General features: G+C 36.1%; 1 protein-coding gene across 5 annotated transcripts in view; it reads left to right on the top strand.

The window, feature by feature from the left end:
• RNF144B (ring finger protein 144B) overlaps positions 1 to 23,173 on the top strand; it is a 204,021-nt gene that overhangs the window by 90,870 nt on the left and 89,978 nt on the right. For 4 of the 5 annotated variants that reach the window (XM_031946795.1, XM_031946793.1, XM_031946792.1 and 1 more), the window contains one exon: positions 21,080 to 21,280. In XM_031946795.1, the coding sequence (XP_031802655.1) occupies positions 21,116 to 21,280 (165 nt within the window). In that variant the 5' untranslated portion in view covers positions 21,080 to 21,115. Of the gene's footprint in view, positions 1 to 5,606; positions 5,974 to 21,079; positions 21,281 to 23,173 lie in introns of those variants that run through there. The other variant, XM_003760144.4, reaches the window with a different exon arrangement.

Below are 23,173 nucleotides of genomic sequence, written 5' to 3'. Positions count from 1 at the left end.
ATCATGCTGTCTAAAAAACTGAAATCCTCCCTTCTTTCTGCAGGAGGTTAAGGTCCAGAAATATTTTCCTTTGTCCTGACGACTTGAGGCCCCTTCTCTTCTCCTGAGTTATTTCAACTTTTCCAAATGAATCCTTTTCTAGCCCTGTTCCTACTTTATCTTGTGGCTATTTAAAATTAGTTTTTGTTTGGATACAAACTCTTGAAGGTGTCATTTGAATATCTATGACATTCTAAGAACTGATTATAAAACTATGAGAAGAAGATGACTGCTTGTAATAATGCTGTTTAATCTGGTTATGGGACTATGCCCAGTTTTCCCACTGATTTTTCTTATCTGAAAGCCATCTAGGAGATGAGCAATGTTTACAAAAGCATACCTCATCAAAAAACTTTATAAGTTTGAGCAACAACACTTACGACCCATGATCTTTGCAGTGTGGGAACTTCTTCTACCACTTAGATCTATCAGTTGCCTGTGATTCAGAGAGGTTAGGTGCTACTAACATTATTATCTCCAGTGCCTAACAAGGTCTATCTTCCACATGATATGGGTTGAATAATTTTCAGAAAGGAAGGGCTGGAAGAAGAAATAAATCCAAGTCTTCTAATCAAACTATAACATGTCTTACCATACTGAACTGCTTAATTCACTTAACTATACTTAAGAATCAAGATTATTAGTGAAGAACATGAGTTGAACTGTTCCAGAGCCCTTCATACCTAGTGACCTGATTTTTTTCCTAGGAAGAGAGTGTTAGTGAGTAGCATTATGTTACCTTTGAGTTACTTCTCCTTCTCCCTAATTCTGTCACCCTAGTGCTATTGTATAGCATGTCAACAATCCTAAGCACTCTATCCTCTAAATTAATCTTTCTCTTTGAATATTACCATTCATTGGTATCAGGAGACTTTGGACAACCTGTTGGTGAAGATAGGATGCAAAATCATAGATTTAGAGATGAAAAAGACTTCAGAGGCTATTGAGTCTGATGCCCTTAGGCTCATGAGAAAAGTGAGACCCAGATGTGTTAAATGACACATTCTAATGGGGAAGGCCACATGCAAATGACTAAGTATATACAAGATATATACAGGATAAATTGGAGATAATCTGAGAGGGAAGACATTAGCAGTATTTGAAATAGTATTGGGAGTTAGGACCTGGAAAGACTTCTTGAAGAAAGCAGGATTTGAGCTGAATCTTAAAGGAAGGCAGCTGTTTGAAGGAGGCAGCTAGGTAAGTCAGTGGTTTGAGAGCTAGACCTCAAGTCAGGAAGACCGGAATTCAAATGCTGCCTCAAACATTTAACAATAGTGTGATCCTAGGCAAGTCACTTAACCTCTGTTTGCCTAAATTCACTATAGAAGGAAATGGTAAATCACTCCAATATCTTTGTCATGGACAAATGAAGGATTGGACACAACTGAACAATTGGTCATCAACACAACAAATTTGAAGGAAACTGGAACATCTAATAAGAAGGAGGGACAGGATTTCCAACATAGGGATGTATTTGGTCTGAGTAGTCTGAGACTCTTTTAGATTTTTTTTTGGTTTGGGGGTAATTCATATCATTGAGATCACAATTAATTTACACAGCATTGAGATGAATCACACAAGATGTATCAGAAGGGTTCCAATTAAGATGCCATCGTGTTTTAGTTGCCAATGGTAGCCTACAAGACTCTTTATCTTTACATTTCCCCCCTTGTGTATTGGGAACTGTACATTTTTGCAGAACCTACTACCCAACACATTTTACATTCTACCATTTGATTCTTTATACTTGACTATAGGTAGTTTTTATAATGTTTTCAACAGAAGGAATAGTTGAGACAGCAAGCTTAAAAGGCAAGTTATTTATTTACCTCGTCAGAATTAGAGAAGAATGAAGTAGATTATTTGGCATAGGAATAGATTTGTTTATCTCATAAGAATCCAGGAAAAAGGGATAAGAACTAGAATCTGATCTGTGATTCTATTGAAGTAGTGAAAAAAAATTATCGACCAATGTAGCTCAGCACCTTCTCAGAAACTTTAAGTATTAAGAGAGCTATCAACATTAACAGGTTGAGTGACTTGTCCAGGGGTCACATCCCTTCATGTAAAATTGGGTTTTCCTAGACCCAAGACCAGTCTTCTCTCCACTATGCCAAACTCCCTCTAATCCTGGAAAATAATTTTTTAAATGGAAAAATTCCTAATGCAAACATAAACTTCATAGAGTACAAATATTGCATTATACATGTAGAAGTGAATAGGTCATATTGCCTTAATTTTTTTTCTGGATAAATTTGAGACATGAACATTCTGATTATGACCTGGAATTCCCTTCTCCTTTTTTTATCAGTAAAGACAAGAGTAAAGGGAGTAAATTACTAATCTTGTAAATGTTTCCGGTTATTGTTAAAAATGAATTTCTCTGTATGGTTCTGTGTAGTTCACAGAAGGAAGTATTTTTTGTTATTATATTGCAAGGAAAGTCACCTTGGTCAGGGGACCTCTTGTAACATGATATGTATAACTGTTTATAAGAATTTCATTTTGAATCAGGTTTTAACTGTGGATAACTTGTCTGCTTAAAGAAACAAAGGTGACTTTTTTTTTTTTAACAGTATGAAGAGGTTGCTGTGGGTTTACTTAAGTAGGTTTGTAATAACTTGCACAGCAATTAGTTTGCACAATACTAGTTTAACATGCATATTTGTCTATACTGGGGTTTTCAAATACATATGTTTACTATTGATGTATGCATACATTAATTCATTTAGTAAATATTTTAAAAAACTTTTTATTTTCAAATCATATGCATGGATAGTTGTTTTACAATCACCCTTGCAAAATCTTGTGTATATTTTTGAAGATCTACAGCAATATGTTCAAGGTACCTGGGGATACAAAGGAAAAAAGCCTTTGTTTGCTATTTTTACTCAGTTGTTTTTAGTCGTGTCTGTGTGCCCTCAGTTGGCGCATTCTTGGCAAAGATACTGAAGCTTAAGTGGTGAGGTACCAAATAATATGGTTTAGGAGAGTGCCAAATGTTGAGATTAATATCTGGCCACTGGACCCAGATGGCTGTGGAGGGGAAAGAGAGGCAGGTAACCTTGCAAGCCTTCCCTCACTTAAATCACATTTACTTGCAGTCATAGCATCATCTCCCAGATGTCATGGTTCTCTAACAAGAAGGACAAACAATAACAACATCTTGGGGGTTGCTGATCGGACTTCTTTCTTAACCATTTACGCTTTCTTTAATTGGCCAACAGTAGGTCCCAGACTAAGCCACAAATGGCCAGTTTGGATCCTGATTGACTTAGAGTCAATGTAAGTAGCAATCATCTATTTACATTTTGGCCAGAAAGTCTGAGGATTTTCCTTGCCAAGATTCATTTATTTATTCAGATTTTTTTTTTTTTTTTTTTTACTAAGGTGAAAAGAAGCCATTCTTTGCCTCAATTGCTACTTAGCCTTAGTTACTGAATGGGTATGAGCTCAATCAAATTGAGACCTGTTGAAGACATTTAAAAAGGCTAAGGTCTCCCATTGCATCCAGGGCGAGCTCCAGTCCTCTTAATCTATATCTTGGCTCTAGAGTGAAAAGTGAGGCAGGTGACTTATAACTCTCCCTCCCTTAAATCCAAATCACTTTCATATCACCTCCTTGATATTATGCCCCTCTTCAAGAGCTCTAATAGAAGTTCATTGACAGTTTCTCTTAGTGTCCACACTACTTCCAAATTTGTGATTAGATTAAGGGACATGTCTGTTTCTCATTCAATTTTGGAGCAAAGAACACAAAACTGAATCTAGAAAGCTGGGTTTTAGTCTGGCTCGCTTACTAAATAAGCTCTGTGTGAATTTATGCAGAGGATGGGACCTAGATTTCTGCATCTTGAAAATGAAGTTGGAATATCCACTCTAGCTTTAACTTTGTGCCTGCCCTCCGTCTCTTCTGATACCCCACCTTCCTTTCAAGCCAGTCCTCATCCTTCTCTTGTCACCAGCTGCACATATAGAGAAATGCTCTCCTTCTGAACCTGTCACCTAGAATTTTCCCTCCATTCAGGTGCTGTGAGCAGTTTGCTTTGTGTCCCTTGGAGCAGTTCCTACTGTTGTTATTTTTTTGGCAAGAACAGATAGAACTTTTCCACAAAGGACCATATGAGTCTCCTCCCTCTTAGCAAATATATTCATTATTTCAGTTGCATTTAACTGCAACTATCAGAGAAAACCTTTTTTTTTTGGAGTTGTGACATTTTTGAGCTTATCCCTAACACTGCAATAATTAGACCTAATAGTTTCAATTTAGTAGTAAATGGACCTAACAGATCAACTGTATGGAAATGTCAGCCCAGAATACACAAAAACTTACCTCTTCAAGATCTGACAGTAATGAAACACTAACAATTATCCAGCTGCCAGCTCACCGAAAGGAGGTTACAGTATATACTGGATAAATAATGGGTATATGCAGCTGCTAGGTGGCGCAATGGAGAGAGCTCTGGAGCTGGAGCCACCAAGACCTACTGGCTCTAGCTGTGTGACTTTGGATAAATTACTTTAACTTCTGTACCTCAATTTCTTCCTGGGTAAAATGAGGATAATGATAACACTGGCTTCCCAGGCAAGCATGTTTGTAAAGCGTCTGGAACCTGTTAAGTGCTATATAAATATAATTTCTTATTCAGAGATGTGGGTGTACCATGTACTTCAAAGCAAATGGATTTTGTTTAGTCAGTCATTTAGTTCAGTTCGATTCTTTTTGACCCCATTTGGGGTTTTCTTGGCAAAGAATACTGGAGTGGTTTGCCATTTCCTTCTCATTTTACAGATGGGGCAATTGAGGCAAACAGGGTTAAGTGACTCGACCAGGGTCACACAGCTTTTACTTATCTAAAGTTGGATTTGTACTCAGGTCTCCCTAACTCCATTCCCGGTGTTTTAACCACACCACCACCTGGCTGCCCCAATACAAATGCATACTTGCTTCATTTGGTAATAAATGGCAATTTGGAAGACAAAATAATATGTTAGAAGAGGCATTCCTGCACAGGTAGGCACCCTAATGAGCCAGTCCTTAGAGAAGAAGTCTTTATGAAAAACAGTTTCAGTTACAATCGGAAGTCATCAAGTATGATGATAATAATAATCGATATTTAAATAGCCTTACCTCGTGGCTCTAGTGAAAGTGCAACACAAGGAAACAGTAGAGGCTTGTGGGAGAAGGGGAAAAAAGGCTAAGGGGTTGGGGGTCAAGGAAGAAAGGAAGGGGAGAAAATCAGCGAGAGGGAGGTGAGTTCAAACTAGATGTTGAAGACAGCGGAGGGCCTTAAGTAAAAGAGAGGATTCCCAATCTGGGCGAGACAAGTAGGCGCTGGAGGGCTGTGGCTTAACAGGTGTCCCTTTTCAGCCTTTTTGCAATCTCTACTCCCAGGAAAACCTATTGAAAGCATGCTAGAAATCTTGCAAGAAGAAGCTCTGGGGTACACCGCGGGTGCAAGGTTCTGACAGGGTTAAAACAGTCACCTGCAGCTGAAGTGAGATTCAGATGGGAAGTAGGAAGTGCTGCGCTGGAGCTTCCTGTATAAATAAATGCAGCTCCCCCCCACCCCCCCCGGAAAAAAAAGAAAAAAACCCCTGCTGTTGGCTAGCCGCTGCGCTACCCAACGTTGCCTGTGTAAGCTGTGATAGCAACATGCTCTTGAGAGCAGAGAGGAGATTGTCCTACCCCGTCTTTTTATAAAGGTCTGGGAAGACGAGTCCTGTTGCAATCCTGAAAAGTGTATAGCTGTCAGCAGCTGCACACGGGAAAAGCTCCCGGTGAGCAATGAAACAGTTTCTCCTTTCCAGTCCGGGAGCAGCCCAGAGTGGTTGGTGAGATATGAACCTCTTCGGTTGCTCTGAGGAGTGAGTGTGGGGTTGTCTGAAAGTCAGACAGAAGCTGGGAGGCGATCAATCTCTTGGTGCAAGGTATGTTTCTGAGAGCTTGCTTTTTATTCTGCTTACTTTTATTTAATGTGGGAGTGCCTGAAAGAGGAATATAATGTTGGGATGAGAACAGAAGACTGACCAAGAACCATGACTTGTATGATGTTTCCCTAGTTTTTCTTGTTTTTTTTTTCAGACAGCACTTGCTAGGAGAGGTGATTAAATTATTTCATGGATGTTTGGCTACGAAGATCTTGAAAACGTGTTATTGTTGTTTGTATTTTGAAAAGATTTTCTTAAAGGCAAAAGAAAATTAGTTCTGTTACACTAGGTAATCCATGTTTTTCTGGGATGCCTTTGAAAAATGCAAAAAGCATTAGCCCAAATCTTGGCTTGTGATGTAAGTAGTCGAGTATTCTCAGATGTTTACCTGCTGTTGCTTGGGAATAACTGACCTTGTTCCTCCAAACACCGACATCAGTAAAATAAACTCTTGTGTCAACCATTGTGCCTTACGTATGATTATTGTTTGGTTGCTTGTATTTGAAAGGAAGTTGAAGGTTGAAATTGTATATTCCCTGTATTGCTTATTTCAGATGTCAGATTATTTAAAGTACTATGGTACCTGGCACGTAGTAGGCGCTTAATAAATGTTTACTGGTTGTTGATTAAAATTAAAGTGATTCCTAATATCCTTTTTTTAAAAATTTGGAGGGGGGGGGGAGAAGCTTATGTTTACCCCTCTATACAAACATTCTTTCTCTTTTTCTATCAGTTTTGGGTATTCAGTTGGATTACTACCTCTGTGGGTTGAATTTCTTATATATTATGGTGTTTCTCCGTATGAAGTTCAGTATTGTGAAGAAAATGCACCGACTTCATGCCTAGAGTCCAGTCTGGTGTTCTCCTCTCTGCCCCACGCATTTTGCTAGAATGTTAGAAGTGGTTCACAGTAGAAATATTCCTGGACTTCCAATTGGGCACTTCTGGAAGAAACCAGTTTTGTAGCATCAAAAGTCAAGAATTAAAACATCCACCCTCAAACAACATCCCTTTAGCAAGGAACATGACCCAAAAATTCCTGAAAGAGCAGATTGGCCGTCTGTAGGTCTACCAGCAAAGTAAACTAACTTTAAAATGACTCAGGTTTTTAGGGTGTGGGTAAGAGAGGCTAAAGGAAACTGGCCAGTCTTTACACCGGAGAGAGCCAATCACAAAATCTAACTTTCTTTGTGAGCACCATTCATTTACCAGGCTGTAGCTGCCCCACTTCTTTTTCCTTTGCGGACCTTATCCTCTTTCCTTGTTCTTTTCTCTTCTTTCTCACCTTTTAACTTTTCAGGGGGCATATATCGCTGGAGTTTTTCTAAAGTCTCTATACCCTAGTGATCTGTAAACAAACACTCAATTACACCTACCAAGCCAATTAGAGCATAGCTTTATGAAACCAATCTCTGCCCCCTCCCCCATGCCTTTGGCCCCCATTAGTATTTTATTCTTTGTGACAGATAGCCCCTTGGGAACCGGATAGTGATAGAAAGAGCCTGTCCTGCAAAAGGAGAGTTTGGTTAACCGAAACAGATTTAATCAGTGCAGAAACTCACTTAAGGTAAACATGCTTAGTCAACACAGGAGAAATTTTGAGCAGTCACTGAAGCAGGCAGAATCAGGTCACAGTTTTTGTTTTTTTTTTTAATTAAAAAAAAATTGTGACCTACCTATGTTCTAACCCTAGCCCCAACCTCTGCCACACTGTTGGAAGTATAGGTTCGAGGGGCCAGCAAATACTATCCATTTACCCAGTGCTTTATAAATATTTACAGTAATCTGTGCCAAATATCTTGGGGCTGAACCCCAGGAACATTTCCTTGGAATTCAATAGCCCCATTCTAATGTATGGCTTCAGCTTATTCACAATTTAATTATTGGGAATTTAGGCTTTCAAAATAGGTCTCCTAAGAATTGAATCTGTCTATCTATCTGTCTGTCTATCTTATCTATCTATCTATCTATCAATATCTATCTATATGTAAAACAGCTTTATGGTCACTTGGTCACTAGCCATGAACCAAAGAAAAGTCTTATTTCTACAGTATAGAAAAATATATCATCTCTTGGATTAGAAGAACTACTCTTTCTACAAATGACCATTTACATTTCTGGGAAATTTAAGTATCAAACATAAAAGCCAATTACTTGCATTTAGACAGTGTTGAGTTTCCATTTCATTCCTCCAGAGATTTGGTCCCTGTGTTTTAGATGTTAGTATACATGTGAACATTTAAAAAAGATACTCCTCTTTAATTATTCTACAAACAGGTCACATTTCTATGTTTTCCTGACTATGACTTGTGGTCTCATTTTCCTGTTCAGCCAGGTTCTTTAGGTTTTGAGATTTGTAGATTGAGATGGAGGTCAGGAATCATGCTGAGCCCAGATGCTGGTTAGTGGGTGAGCAAAGTCCAAATAATTGCACCTATTTTGCATAATCGATTATTTTGGGTATTGGTGAAAGGCCAAGTGGCCACAGGAATCATCATACTTCCAAATGCTCTGTCTCTGGACCCTGCCCCTGGAGCTAATGGAAGTTACAGCTATGTGCAGGTACCATGGTTGAAGAGCTAGGTTTCCCTGTAAAACTACCTCTAGTCATCAAATCTTGTTGGTTTGCTATTTTCAGTTGGTCAACAGCATTTATTAAGTGTTTATTGTATACCAAGCACTATGCTAAGCATTGGATACACTGCTCTAATTTTCCTAGTATTAAATCGTATCTATTTCTAGTGATTGAACTATTAATAACCACAGGGATTGAAGTTAAAGGAGAGACTAAAGAGCACCGGTTTTTTGGGACCTTCCATAACTATTCCCAGTTTTAATTTTCTTCAGTTAGTATTCAGTTAATAGAAACTATAATGCAACTTTAATTAAGTTCATTATTTAAAAAAACAAGCACATGTTGAAATAGATGTAAATATTGTTTGTTAACTTCAAAATTATGTTTTCTATTCTCCGAAAGAAACCCCAGGTGGAAATAAAAATACACTGACTTCAGATTTTTAACAAACAAACAACTCTACAACAATAACAATTCAGAACATCAAAAGGTCTAAAAGTATTTAGCATAGTGCTGGACTCATTGTAGATGCTTAATAAATGATTATTAAATCATTTAATTAAATCAGTTAATTTATTAATTAAATCAAACTTAACTGGTCTCGATTTGTGGTGGGTCATAGATGTGGTGTACTCAGATCCAGGATTGAAATTGCATTGTAACAATGAAACATTTAATTGAGGAAATAGATTAGTAGCAGTGTAAGAAAGGAAATACTATTAGTGCTTATTTCTAAATGAGTGCAATCTCTTCTCCTTTTCCTTCAAGAGGAGTTTAGAAAGCAAACTCTTCTAAGACTCACAAATTTGCAAGGAGGGAAGGAGAAAGTAAGTATTTTATATAGGGCCTATTAAGTGCCAGGTGCTTTAAAAACATTATTTTATTTGATCCCTAATACAATCTTGCAAGGGAGATCCTGATATTTTTCCCATTTTACAAATGGGTGAATTGATACAAACAGGCTAAACTATTTGCCCAGACACACAGCTAAGAAGCTGCCTGGGGTAAATCCAGCACTCTATCCACCATCTTAGTTAAAAAAAAAGATGGGATATATTTTATATTTTGAAAGCTTAAGTGCAACCCTCACACACACACACACACACACACACACACACACACATCAGCATCATAACTTGAAAATTGTCCTTGCTATAGCTGGGTAGACCAGTTGCCCACATTATTAATGTTACTTTATACTCTTAGGACTGGCTAGATCAGGTTTTACTCATCACAACTGAGCAAAACTGCAGTTTAATATTTTTCAGAATATCTCGTTTCTTTGATCCACGTTTAATCCAACAACAAACAATGCCTCCCCCCAACAAGCCCTTACTATTTTTCTTATTTTTAGAAACTTCTCTTTTTTATGTTCATGCATACTACAGCAACCACCATTTCTTCATTTTGGTTTCTGTGCCCAGAGTCTTCTTGATAACAATTTTTACTGTAGGTGTGCAGTAGAGTTTTTGCATTTTCAGTGACAATCACATTGAACTCAGGTGTCCTGGGAAATGTAGTATGTCCCCATTCACAACTATTATAATACCGAAGGATTGTAGTGAAAGTTATTTCTGGTTAATTGTTAACAAGTTCTCGGGAATTGTAGGTTTGAATCCCAAATCAGGGTTAGCTAGCCCTTTGTCCTTTTTGAAGGGACAATGGTTTCAAAGTTCATTATGTTTGATTGGAAAGCTGGATAACTCCAGATCCTAGAAAATTCCCACTTAACCTTAGTCACATTCTCTTTAGTTAGTAGATTGATGCTGCAAAATCTGGCAGGCTCCTTTTAGCATAATGATGTTTTCTTATCAGTTTTAATGTTATATTATTGGTTCTTTTTACAGCCACAAAACATCCAATTTGTTTTCTTGCATTGTAGATTCCTTCATATAAAAACTTGTGATTTGGCAAAAGGGGCATATTTTACTGTCAAGGTATTGAAGATCTCTTTACCACCTGGAAAATGTTTGGAAAAGCATTAAGTTTAAAAGCAAACAGGAACTAAGCTTTCTAGTCTTGTTTTCCATTTCTTTGACATCCTTAAAAATTTGGCTATATATATTTTTATTCATTCTGCTAGGTCAGTTGAGTTAGGGATCAAGCATGGTAAGAAAATCTAGGTTCTAGTTTCAGCTCTCACAGTAGCTACAAGCTATGCCTCAGTTTACTCTTCTGTGAAATGAGGGAATTTAATTTCCATATTTATACTTCTATGTATCTCTTAGCAATTTAGGACTCTATGCTTTGGCTATTATAATTTATTATTTGAAATTTTAACTTGGTAAAAAGGATTAGACACTAAATTGGAAGGGAGCTTATGGATCATTTGGTCCAACTCCTTTACTTTGCTGGGGGATCTAGGGAAGAGAAAACTGAAGCAGGAAATTTGTTGTATGGTGTTTTCTAAATATGTTTTCCATGAATTTTGTTGTTCACTTAGTTATGTTGTGTCCTACTCTTAATGATCTCATTTAGAGACAATTGGAGTGGATTGCCATTTCCTTCTCCAGTTCTTTTTGAGGCAAACAAGGTTAAATGAATTGCCCGGGATCACACAACTAGTCAATATCTGAAGCAAGATTTGAACTCAGGAAGATGAAATCTCCCTGACCTCAGACTAGGTACTCTCTGTCTACGGTGTCACCTCCTTGAATTTTAGAAATTTATTAATGGTATCATTATTGCCTGGCTTCTTTCAAGACTCGACTAAAATCCCATCTTTTTTCTAGAAGCAGCTTTTCTTTCTTTCTCTTAATGCTAGTGCCTTCCTCCCATTAATTATCTCCAATTTATCTCTCACACACATCCTGTTTGTAAATAGTCTGTCGCCCATTAGACTGTGATCACCTTTAGAGCCGGGACTGGCTTTTGCCTTTCTTTGAAGCCCTACCACTTAGCACAGTGACTGACATATAGTAGGTGCTTAATAATAAACTATTTATTGACGTACTGAATATCTAAGTGGCAACATTTCTGCCTTTGAAGAGAGTCTTGAAGCAAAAAAGAGGACATAGCTTTTCTGTAGGGCTGTACAAATAGCTCTAAGAGAAAGGAATATTGTACTGGAAGAAGTAGGTAGCGAAGGCCAGTGGAGAAGAGCCGTATAAATTATCTTTCCAAAGAAATCATTGAAATGCCAACCACATAGTCATTCCTACTTACTTTGATTACCTTATAATAGGAGAGCTGGGAGTGGATTTATACCTACCTGATCTGGGTCTTGCTTCTTTTGTGATAGTAATGAGACTATGCTGAAGACAGCCAAACTGAGTTATTTGCACAAAATAATGGTTTCTGAGCAACTGTTAAACTTAGTTATTCCAGAATATGATTTTTTTCCATTTCACCTTTACAGAATTGCATTTTTATGGAATCTCCAGTGAATGCATTATTTAGGCGTTAGTGCTAATTATAAGGGATTTTAATATTAGTGTGGTCTAAAGAGCCTGCTGTATTCCAGTAGCAGTGAGTCTTTTAGAAAACATTTTGGCCTGAAAGATAACTCTCAGTACTAAAAGGTCTTTTCCTATGGAGCAGTTTGGAAGAAAGAGATGGAAAGTGTTGAGCTTAATGGAATTAAAAACAACTGTCTGTGGCCCCTCTCCTACCATTGTCTAGGACTATGAATTTCAGAAGAGTTGTTGATTTACATTAATGACTGTCTCTCTTCTCTCCTTTTCTCCCCACCCCCTCACTTTTTTCTACATCCACACTGGAAATTCGGTAAATAGATGAAATCCCAGGTTTGCCCTCCCACAAAAAAAAAAAAAAAACAAAACCAACAACCCTAAAATGATCTTTCCCCTTAATAAATGTTATCTTAGCATCTATAAAAGGCTCTTACATATCTGACAATGCATTTGATCCTCATAATTCATTAATTTAAATTGATAGAACCTCACTGTTCCTATTGTTCTTATTTCATAGATGAGAAAGCTGAGACCTAGAGATGTTGATTTGCTTCAAGTTACTACCCAGTATATGAGTAGTAGAAAAGAATTTGAACCCAAGTCTTTTGAGTCCAGATCCATGTTAGTTTAATTTGCCTTGTTTTTTTCCCCCTTGAATAACCAAGGATTTTATAAAAATGAGACTTTTTGCCTTTCAATTAAGATAAAAATATTTTATTCTGGTTTGTTTCTTCAAGACAAGGGAAGAGGAAGGGAAAAGCACCTATTAAGTACTGACTGTGTGCCTGACACTTGCTAAGTACTTTACATATATTATCTCATTTGATCCTCACAATAATTCTGTTGCTGTTATTACTTCCATTCTACAGATGAGGAAACTGAGGCAAAGGGAGACTAAGTGACATGCTAGAGATCACACAACTAGTCAGTATCCAATGACTGATTTCAACCCAGGTTTTCCTGATTCAGCCTCAAAGATTTGTCAAGAAAGTATTTTTGTCCTAATACTAATGAGCCACAAATGCAGAACAAAGTAGGCATTTTTTGTCAGTGCTATACAAGCAAATGTTACTTTGGAATACTTGACAGGTTAGAAAGTCTCTTGTTGAATTATTTCAAAATGTAACAACTCTCAGTTTTTCTAGATTCAGAAATGGCAGAAATGGATCTGTACTATACCTTTAGCTAAAGTTGTCCCAAATTGTTTGGTGTCAGGATTTGAGGTAGAGTCTATGGTCATTGAACCAAAGAAAATCAGATGTTCGGTATAAACACATTAAATGTGGAATCTTGGCATCATTACCCCCATGCTCTGAGCTAAGTAATTTCTGGTAATGGAGATGATATCACTTAAGCCACCTTTAAAGTCTTCTTTATATTTAACTAAAATCTCTTTTGTTGTAACATAAAACCATTTGCCATTCTTTTACCTGGGAGTAGAGAACAATTGGCCTGTGTTCATCATGTCAAAATTTCTTTATTTGTTTGTGGTTAGATCACTCCTTAGAATTTTTCTTCTTTAAGCTAAAAATTCCTGTTTCATAGATCCATTGAAAGAAATAAAATTAAAGTACTAGTTCCATTTCAAGAAAAAGATTAACTTTATATAATATGTACATGTATGTTCTATCCTGAAAAAGGTATATTAGCCTCTCTATTCAGTGTAGCAAGAGCTGTGATCTATTAAAATTTTTCTGTCTTATACAGTTTTGTAAGACTTATAATTGACAGAAATTTTTAATTGAGGGGAATCTGCCTTAATACAAGCTAATTTAAGAAATTCACATATTGTTATTTTTGCTTCATTCCCTGAAATGAAATTTATGTTCATGTTACTATCAGCTAACCTGTCTGGCTTGCTTTATTATATGTGTTTACCTGGGTGCCAAAACTTAACCATAATTTTGAGTAGTGATTTGTGTACTGCCAGATACAATATATTTTTTTGGCTAATAGCTTACACCAAGGATACCAACCACCAGCTAAATAAACCATTAGTTTGGGAATAGAATAAACAATATTGAGCACTATCTGCTCATTTTCAGATGGTAAACTTTAGCCAGGATGTCATTATGTCCCAGGAGATATGGTTTGAGTATCTGTAATTAAGCAAGGATTGGACCTTCTGAGTTTTTATTTGCTATAGGGTGGGAGGAGATAGCAATATATAAAGAATGTTATGGGAAGGTTCCAGGATTTGTGTTATAGCTTGATTATATACATGGGCGGTACTTTTTCTGTTGTGGTTTATCCCTTTCCTCACACCTTCCTTTCTTGGAAAACTTCTTCTATTGCACTTTCACTGTGATGTGTTATCTAATCAAGTCTGTGATTCCAATTACATCAGAGCCCTGGCACTGAATGCTTTGTCTCAGTAAAGACAAACAGTCATGGGTTTCCTTTTCTTTGTCCTTTATTCCTGAGTCAGCCTTCTCATAATTTCCTGGGTCTATCCAGAGATGTGATAGCTCCACAGATAAATCATATGATTCTTGCCTTAGTAACCTATTTACAGGGAATTCCATAGAAGTATAAGTGCTCATTCACTCACTGCAAGATACTAGGGAGATGGAAATTTAGGTAGCTGTGTGGTTGTGAAAAGATAAATGATCCTATAACTCTCATTAAGTGTCCCATTGCTAAAGTTTTTTTAAGGAAAAGTTTGTAAAATTTTAAATGCAATTATCCCATTACAGTATTATTCTTCCCCACCTCCCCTTTATTATTATAGTTTTATAAGAAATTAGCTACCTCTGATTTTGACTAGTCTAACAGGCTTCAGCTACCTTGGTTAAAAATACTTCCAATGTCAGAGCTCTCCCACCCACTGCATATTTTTGGGAGCATATTGCTTTTTTGGGTTGCCAGCAGAATATGAAAATTCCTTATACACCCTGTGCTTCCTGCCCTGCTTCTGAAGTGTTCCTTTCTTCAGCAGTCTTAATGCACACACAGGAGAGAAAATGGTTTTCCTGTTCTCTCCTATCAGTGCTTGGTTTCTCTCATATAATGAACTCTTCATAGTACAGAATACATTTATAGACATAGGTAGAACTGCTGAGGCTCCTTTTAAAAACATAATACAAACTGAGAAAAAGCTGACATTTCCTCCCATTCCTCCCCTATTTCCCTTAAATTTTCTAAAATGTTGAGTTCGAAATTTTCTTTTTCCCTTCCTCATTTCCTTAGGCCAAACTAAGACTCTTTTCCAGAGATAGAAGCATTTAAAACATCTGGCACTTTCTGTGGATATCCTTATCAAATTCAAGTTTAAGTGTTTCATTTTTCTTCCAAATCTTATTCTTTGCTGCTTAGGTCCCCTTTTTCATTAGTAGCTAACATAGAAATGGAATTTAATGGGTGTAGTGTAGCCTGTGGAACAGTGTGGTATATTGTGTTGTTTTTCATTTAGTAGTTTATTAGTGATAGTCTAAGGAATTTTATGTTGAACATTCTATAATGGCACATTGAGCAGTAAATATTTGTCCACTTATGTATATATTTTTTCTCTATGACAACCTGTGCATACTTGAGGCTTTGTAAGTTTGTTTCTGTAGTGATTTGAAGCTAGTGTGATCATGTACACTTTGTTATTGTGAATAATTCATGAATAAATATAAAAGAACATTATGAGTAATTACTGCAGAGTTTTACAATGCATTTTTGCAGGTGAAATTTTTGCAGGTAAAAGATTTTGGAACAAAAAAGCATTGGGGAGCCATTCATGTAATAGAAACAATGCTGGATTTGAGTCAAAGAACCTGACAGTCAAATTCCTGGCTCTGATATTTATGATATCATGAACTTGGGCAAGTCACATTTCTGGACCTTAGTTTCCTCAATTTTAAAAATGAGAAGGATTGGCCCAAAGACCCTTAAGGTCTTTTCTAGACCTGAATCTATGATCCTACAATGATACTAATAACACTTTTTGTTAATAAAATAAATGAAATAATTAATAAAATAATTTTGTGATAAAATAAAATTTAAAAATATTTATTATAATTAAGACTTATAAAGCATTTAAACATTTTTTCAATAGTATTTTATTTTTCAAAATGTATATATAGTTTTCAACATTCATTTTTGTAAGACTTTGTGTTCCAAATCTTTGTCCCTCCCTCACTTATCTCCCCCCTTCTTGTCAGTAAGCAATAGGTTAAATATGTGCAATTCTTCCAAACACTTGCAAAGACAGCCTTCAACATTCATTCTTGCAAGACTTTGTATTTCAAATTTTTCTTTCTCTTTCCCCTCTTCCCCTCAAGATAGAAACAATCTGATATAGGTTGAATATGTGCAATTCTTTTAAACAAATTTCCTTATTTATCACTTTGTGCAAGAAAAATCTGACCAAAAGAGAAAAAGCCATGAGAAAGAAAACAAACCAACATACAAAAAGGCTAAAGTACTATGTTTTGATCCATGTTCAGTCTCCATGGTTCTCTCTCTGGATGCAAATGGCATTTTCCATCCCAAAGTCTATTGGAATTGCCTTGAATCAGGTCATTGATGAGAGAAGAACTAAGTCCATCCAAGTTGATTATCACATCATCCAAGTTGTTACTGTGTACAGTGTTCTTTTGGTTTTCCTGGCTTCACTCAGTATCACTTCATGTAAGTCTTTCCAGGCTTTTCTGAACCAGCTTAAAGCACTTTCTTTATAACTTTCTTATAAGTAGGCAAAGAATTATCCTAATATGATGAGAAAAATAATAGTATTTATATAGTGCTAGTTTGCAAATATTGTCTAATATTATCATCAATAGTAACGCTACTTGGAACGTGTTATTATTATCCTCATTTTTTTAGACAAGGAAACCGAGGCTCTGAAAAGTTATGTCTCGGTTGGGATTTGAATTCAGGTCTCCTCAGTCCAAGTAAGTAAGTACTCTTTCAACTGCCACTGCCTCTGTCTGACTTATGTATACCTAAAAGTTGAATGGTGGCCAATAGTCATTTGTCTTGCTTTATCTCTTAATACGAACTGTGTTCTTAAATCTGTGGGTAATCTTACTGTGCCAGACTGGAGGTACTTTTAATACCGTATCAACAAATTATTTTCCAAAGTATGTTTCTTTATAGAAAAATTAATAGAATAAGAATATTTATTCCTTCCACCTACTGGGTCATTTCTGATGATGTGTACCCCAGAAGATCAAATATAAATCTTCACATTCGATTTTTTCCATCTGATGAATGCTAAGAATAATTTCATTTTCTCCAAATTCCAAATTTCCAAGGATCTCAAGAGGCCAACTAGTTCAACTTTCACTTTCATAAGAATTCTCTTTACAATTTCCCCCTAAAATGGACACGTAGCTTTTCCCAGACCCCCAATGAAGGAAATATATCTTCGGGTAGCCCATTCTACTTCTAGATAGTTCTTGGTTCCCCAGATTTTTCTGTGCCATTTTAAATAAACTCCTAAAAACAAAAAGCAGCATAGATTATACTTTTCATTATATTCATGGCCTATATTTAATCTAAATGAAATTTCTCCTATAATTTCCAGAAAACTACAGGCTTTATGTGGCATGATATAAGATTTTCAGATATTAAAAATCTTAATTGTTTTTGGTTGGAAAACTATTTTCTTTCTTAAATTTTTTCTTAGTGTATCAATGCATATCTTTTTATATGGTGGACTTTTAAAAAAGTTTAGGTACTTCTGGCATTTACTGGATGGGCAGAACTGTGACTAATATCTTAGTTTCTTTGAAAAGTTCCCAAGCATATTGCCAAGTAGGAGTAGCAGAACTGTGTTTTTTAAAACCACATTTCCCTAATAACTCTAACTCTCTTGTATGTAGCAAACACTCTGAATATAGAAGTTTCTGATAGTCCTCTTTCTTTAAAAAAATTAATTGATGTATAAATAAAACATTTTCATTTCTGAATATTTTCCTTCCTTTCCTCTGTCCAGCAAATCATCCCATGTAATAAAAAAATTAAAAAGAGCTAGAGAGCAGTTCATCAAAACTAACACACATATTGCTCAAGTCTAATTGTATGCAATGGTCCACATCCATAATTCTTCATCTCTGAAAAGAAGGGAATAAGATAATGTTTTTGTGTTATTTCTCAGGGGCCAAGCTTGGCTATTGTAATTAATGAGCATTCAGGTTTGATTTTTATCACTTTCTATAATTTTCATACCATAGAATTATGAAAAGACAAAATATGTTGATTTCATGAGATACTATATGTATATTTTATGCATTTCTTTGTTTCTAAACTTTTTAATATGTCATCTGCACGTTGTCTGTGGCTTCTGTAAAACACTCAAAAAATGTCCATTTTAATTTCTTATGCAGACTCACAATATATTGAAACCATGATGGGGAAAGATGAGATATGGAAAGTTGCAGTGTGGAAAGGATTAACTGTATATTGTTGAAATCATTATGTATATTTTCCTGATTCTGCTTACTTCACCCTATATAAGTCATATTAGCCTTCCCATTCTTAAGAATTCTAAGTATTCATAATTTCCTATGGAGATGCAGTGCTCTATTGCTTCCTTATATCACAGATTGTTGAGCTATTCCCCAGTTGATGGCAACTACTTTGTTTCTAATTCTTTACTACTTCAAAAAGTCTAGCTGCTTCTCCCTCTCTCGTGCTCCCTCTTCCCCATCCCCAGTATAAGAAATACTTGGTGAAGAAATCTTTTCCCATTATGTGTATATACCAGCATTGCTTATTCTGATGAGTTATGTAGGCATCTCTTTTGAAAGTGGTGGTAAAGAAACTTATGAATGAGATTAAAGATCAGTGACATAGTGAAAATTTCCCAGGAAATCGGTATCTTCCCTGAAATTGAGGCTTTCTTGGAATAAGTATAACAGGTGGTAGTTTCCTGACTTGCTTCAGTCAGTCATGAACCTTAATTATATGTATTCATTCTCCCCACACCCGACTGACTAGAGAACTCTAAAGAAAATTATAAACTTCTAGATGCTGGATTTGATATAGAGACTGCATATTTAAATTGGAATGGTAAGCAGGAGTTTAGTTAAATAAGATATCACTTCTCATGTGACTACTACTACAGGGAATTTTCCTGTAACAGAAATGATCAAGCTATCTTTTGAAAACTGTTGATTAAACTAACTTTTCTATCTTTATGGTAAGGTTCCCTTTCCACATAAGACCAGAAAAACCCTTATGATTTATATCCAAAAGGAACTGATGATTTGCATACATGAAAACTAGGGATCTGAGCTAAGTATTTTCTTCTGAACATTTTGTTCCCGTTTTCTGTGGTGTTGTATATGGGGGAGTACCCTTTTATTTGGCTCAAGCCTCTTTGATGTTCTTTGCGTGTATACCTAGGCTTCATTTCCCTGAGGAATGGGACTGAGTGGCAACCATGATGTCCTTGAGGATTATATGTACATTGTGGTAATCACAGCTTTAGGAAATGAATGATAAAAGCCTCCAAATCCCAATTTCTTTACCATCTTCTCTATTACATCCAAGCTAAATTATTACTTTCAGGTAGTCCTCAATAGGTTCTTGATATTGGGCAAGGCATGCAATTTTTGGACCTCAGATTTTCAATCTTTCATTTGTTACATTTGAATGATACCTTATGAATTAATGAGGTCTAGGGCAGCAGTGTCAAAACTCAAAGAGAAATAAGGACCCCTATAGGCTGCATATTGGCTTAGAAAACCATGTTGACAGGAGCTATATTTATTGTATTTTTATTTATTTTGTTAAATATTTCCCAATCATATTTAAATCTGCACTCAGGCATGCAAAATGTTTTCTCTTTGATGCCTTTGGAAGAAAAGTAGATGGGACACAGGACTTGAAGTCAAAAGGTCTAGGTTCAAAACCTGCCACAGACATTCACTATGTTATCCTAGGAAGTCATTTCACTGTGATTTAGTTTCCTCATCTGTAAAATGAGGGGGATTAAATTTGGCAGTCTTTAAGGGTCCTTCCAGTTTCAAATCTATTAGACTATTATTGATTATTCTATGACTTATTTTCATTGACATATATTAAATATTTCTGACAACTGCCATACTGGGACAATGCATCAAATATTGTGTACTTCTGCCAAAAAGTAGTTCTTAAAGTAGAATTTTAACCCCCCCCTACCCCCTACTAAATTCTCAAGAAGTGTGTGTAGTGTCTTAGTCATTCCAAAATGAAAAGTTATAGTTATTTCAAAAAAAGAAAAAAAAAAGATTTGGGGTTTAGTTGGATGACCATACTTTTTTGAAAAAACAGTAAGAATTTGGGGGATTTAAAAAATGCATTGAACAGTTTACAGTTATAAACTAAGTGTAAAGGTTTTATTAACAGCATTAAGAGAAAAATTTTTTCAAGATTCTTTGATATATTTTCTTAGATCTTTTAAAATATAAATCTTATAAAAACCCACAGAACTAAAACAGAAGCTTCTAAACTCCCCTTTTACATATGGCTCCCCACCTCTTCCCTCTAGCTCAAGCATACTTTATTTCAGTCACACCACACATATGGAAAGCTCCCAAAGTATAACGGGGCTATCAGATGCCTATGACTTTAGTTAAAACTGTGGGTCTACAGAATCTTCCCTTGAATATAATTAGTTGGGATGGAATAGGTAAAATGGAGAGTTGTTCTTATTCTCTGTCTGTTCCTTGAATTCATAGGGTACATAATTCTACAACTACAACTGAAGGGGACCATAGAGATCATGTACTCCAACCTTCTCATTTGATCAGTGAGAAACTTGAGGCCCAGGGAGATGTCATTCAATCAAGTAGATATGTAATTAGTGCCTATAGATGTGCCAGGTGCTATGTTCAGTACTGGGGATACAAAAATACAGAAATGACTTGCTTAAAAACACATAGGTAGAAAGTAACAACCTGGGAATTCAATACTCCTTCCACTGACTCACTTTGCCTTGTTAATTGCTATGAATGTATAAGCTTAATTTTTAACTTTTCCTCTCACACTGTCCCCAACCAAAACTTTATGAAGTACATAATGTTTCCAGACATGCCCTAACTTGATATAGTCTGTATTTAGATTGGCAGTTCTTTATGTGAATGCTATTGGAGACTTTTGAGTAATCCACGGATAAGTATTAAGTTCTGAAATCTGATTACAGGGATTAAGAAGATCCAAGAAGTGACCAAACATACTGATGGACTCTGCTGGTGAACTCTGCTATCACAATATGACAATGGAAAAACCAGCTACTGGAGAACTAGCCTTGGATCCTTTGGTCACTTGCAAGCTCTGTCTTTGTGAATATTCTCTGGACAAGATGACCACTCTTCAGGAATGTCAGTGTATCTTTTGTACATCGGTAAGTTTCCTTGACCATTTGATCAAAGCAACTTTGAGTACAATTTTGAGTAGAAACTTGAGAGGTCATCTTGTTGCTACCTTAGCCAGAATCTCCTAGGATCCAGTGTCCATCTGAAATCTTTCAGTAATGGAAAATTCCTTGCCTAACATTCCAGCCTGTTCCACTTGTTGGATAGCTTTGACTCTTAAGAATAAGAAATTCTTAGAAGAATAAGAATTTTAAGTACAGGAACTTTTTAGAAGAAATTTTTAGATCCCACTGCTAAGTGGATCACATCTGCCATTTTCATGTTAAATCTTTTCTTCTGGGTTCGTTTTTGCTAGAGTGCTAAAAATCATTAATCTCAGCTTACTAAAATAGCCCTATATAGAGAACTTTTTTTTGCACGGCATAGAAATGCCATAAATAGAAAATTCATCTATTATCTATTTATCTATTAAAGACCTGCATCTGACACATATTGACTATGTAACTCTGGGTATATCGCAACCTTTGAGTGTTCTAAGCACCTTTCTAAATTGCAGAATGTTGAGTGATTAGTAAAAGAAATATCATTATCTTAAAATTCCCTACAATAAAATCAGAGGTCTAGTCCTGTCTTCTCTTTTTGTCTTTATTTTTCTTTCTTTCTACTGTTTCTTTATATTGATTAAGATATATTAAATAACACCCGCCCCCCCCCCCCCCCCAAAAAAAAAAAAAAAGTCCCCTCTATTTGGGGAAAAAAGTCATCTCTAAGATGCAAAAAAAGCAAAATATTTCATTTCATGTCTTTAGCCTAAGAAGTACGTATACCACATAGTTAATGAATTATAAAATGGGGAAGACATGGCTATTAATGAGCTTGTCTGAAAAGTATATGAAAGTTTTAATGTTCTGTATCCTTGGTATGAGGGAGTTGTACCTCTTGAGAAGGAAGTGACTTCTCCTCCTCCAAGGAATGAAGTTGTGGATCCAGTGTTAAATGAAGAAGAAGCAAATAGTGGATGATTAGTGAATCCCATCTGAGAATTACTGACATAGCTATTTACCTGATAGCAATTAATAGGGAGGTTTTACTGAAACATGTTTCAAGGATGTATGTAGGAGAATCTTCCAAGACTTGTCAAAAAGATCAGATTATTCCTATAGGCAAAATCAATATTAATAGAAATCATTGTTATAGATTATGACATTGTAAGTATGAAATTGATGACCATAAAGGCACAAATCATAATATTCATCACTGTGGTGAGTAGAATTAAATCAAAGTGACATAACTCAGAGAGGAATATTTGACCCTTATATATGACCCGTTAGGAATTTGAGACTTTGGGGATGAGACTTTTAATTGAGAATATGGCTTTGGAAGGCTATGCATTTATCTAAAACCAGGAAATCTTAACACTAATGTTGAGAGAGCATCTGGTTTAATATCCACAGAGACAGGAATGAAAGGATATTGTCACTGGAATATCCAGTGGACCAGTGGTCTCCAAATGGGGTAATTGGAATGGAGGAAAGGCATGGATCCCAGAGAATCCATGGCTTAACTCCAAGAGTTGATCTATCAATTGATCTACCAGATAGAGTTTGGAAAGACAAGTAGTGGGGCCTACCTCCAACAAGCATGATCTACTCTTAATCTCCAAAACTTTCTCACTCTGCCCCCTCCTTCTTGTGAATGTTTTCATCTTCCTTTGTAATGCCGGGGAAACTGAGCAAGATAGAGATTAGAGAATATTTAATAAATTATTAAATGGGAGAGATTTACTGGGACCAAATGGATCCATGGTTTGGTACTAGGGCTGAATGAGACTCTCTTCTCAAAGAATCCAGCAGGGACTGTGGGATAAAAGATTCTTTTATGGAGTAATAAGAACAATGACATAATGGGGGAAGTACCTGAAT

Source organism: Sarcophilus harrisii, chromosome 1 (genome assembly GCF_902635505.1).
Source record: "Sarcophilus harrisii chromosome 1, mSarHar1.11, whole genome shotgun sequence".
Classification (NCBI taxonomy): Eukaryota; Metazoa; Chordata; class Mammalia; order Dasyuromorphia; family Dasyuridae; genus Sarcophilus; species Sarcophilus harrisii.
Note: the sequence above shows the minus strand (reverse complement) of the source record. Positions and strands in the feature narration are given on the sequence as shown.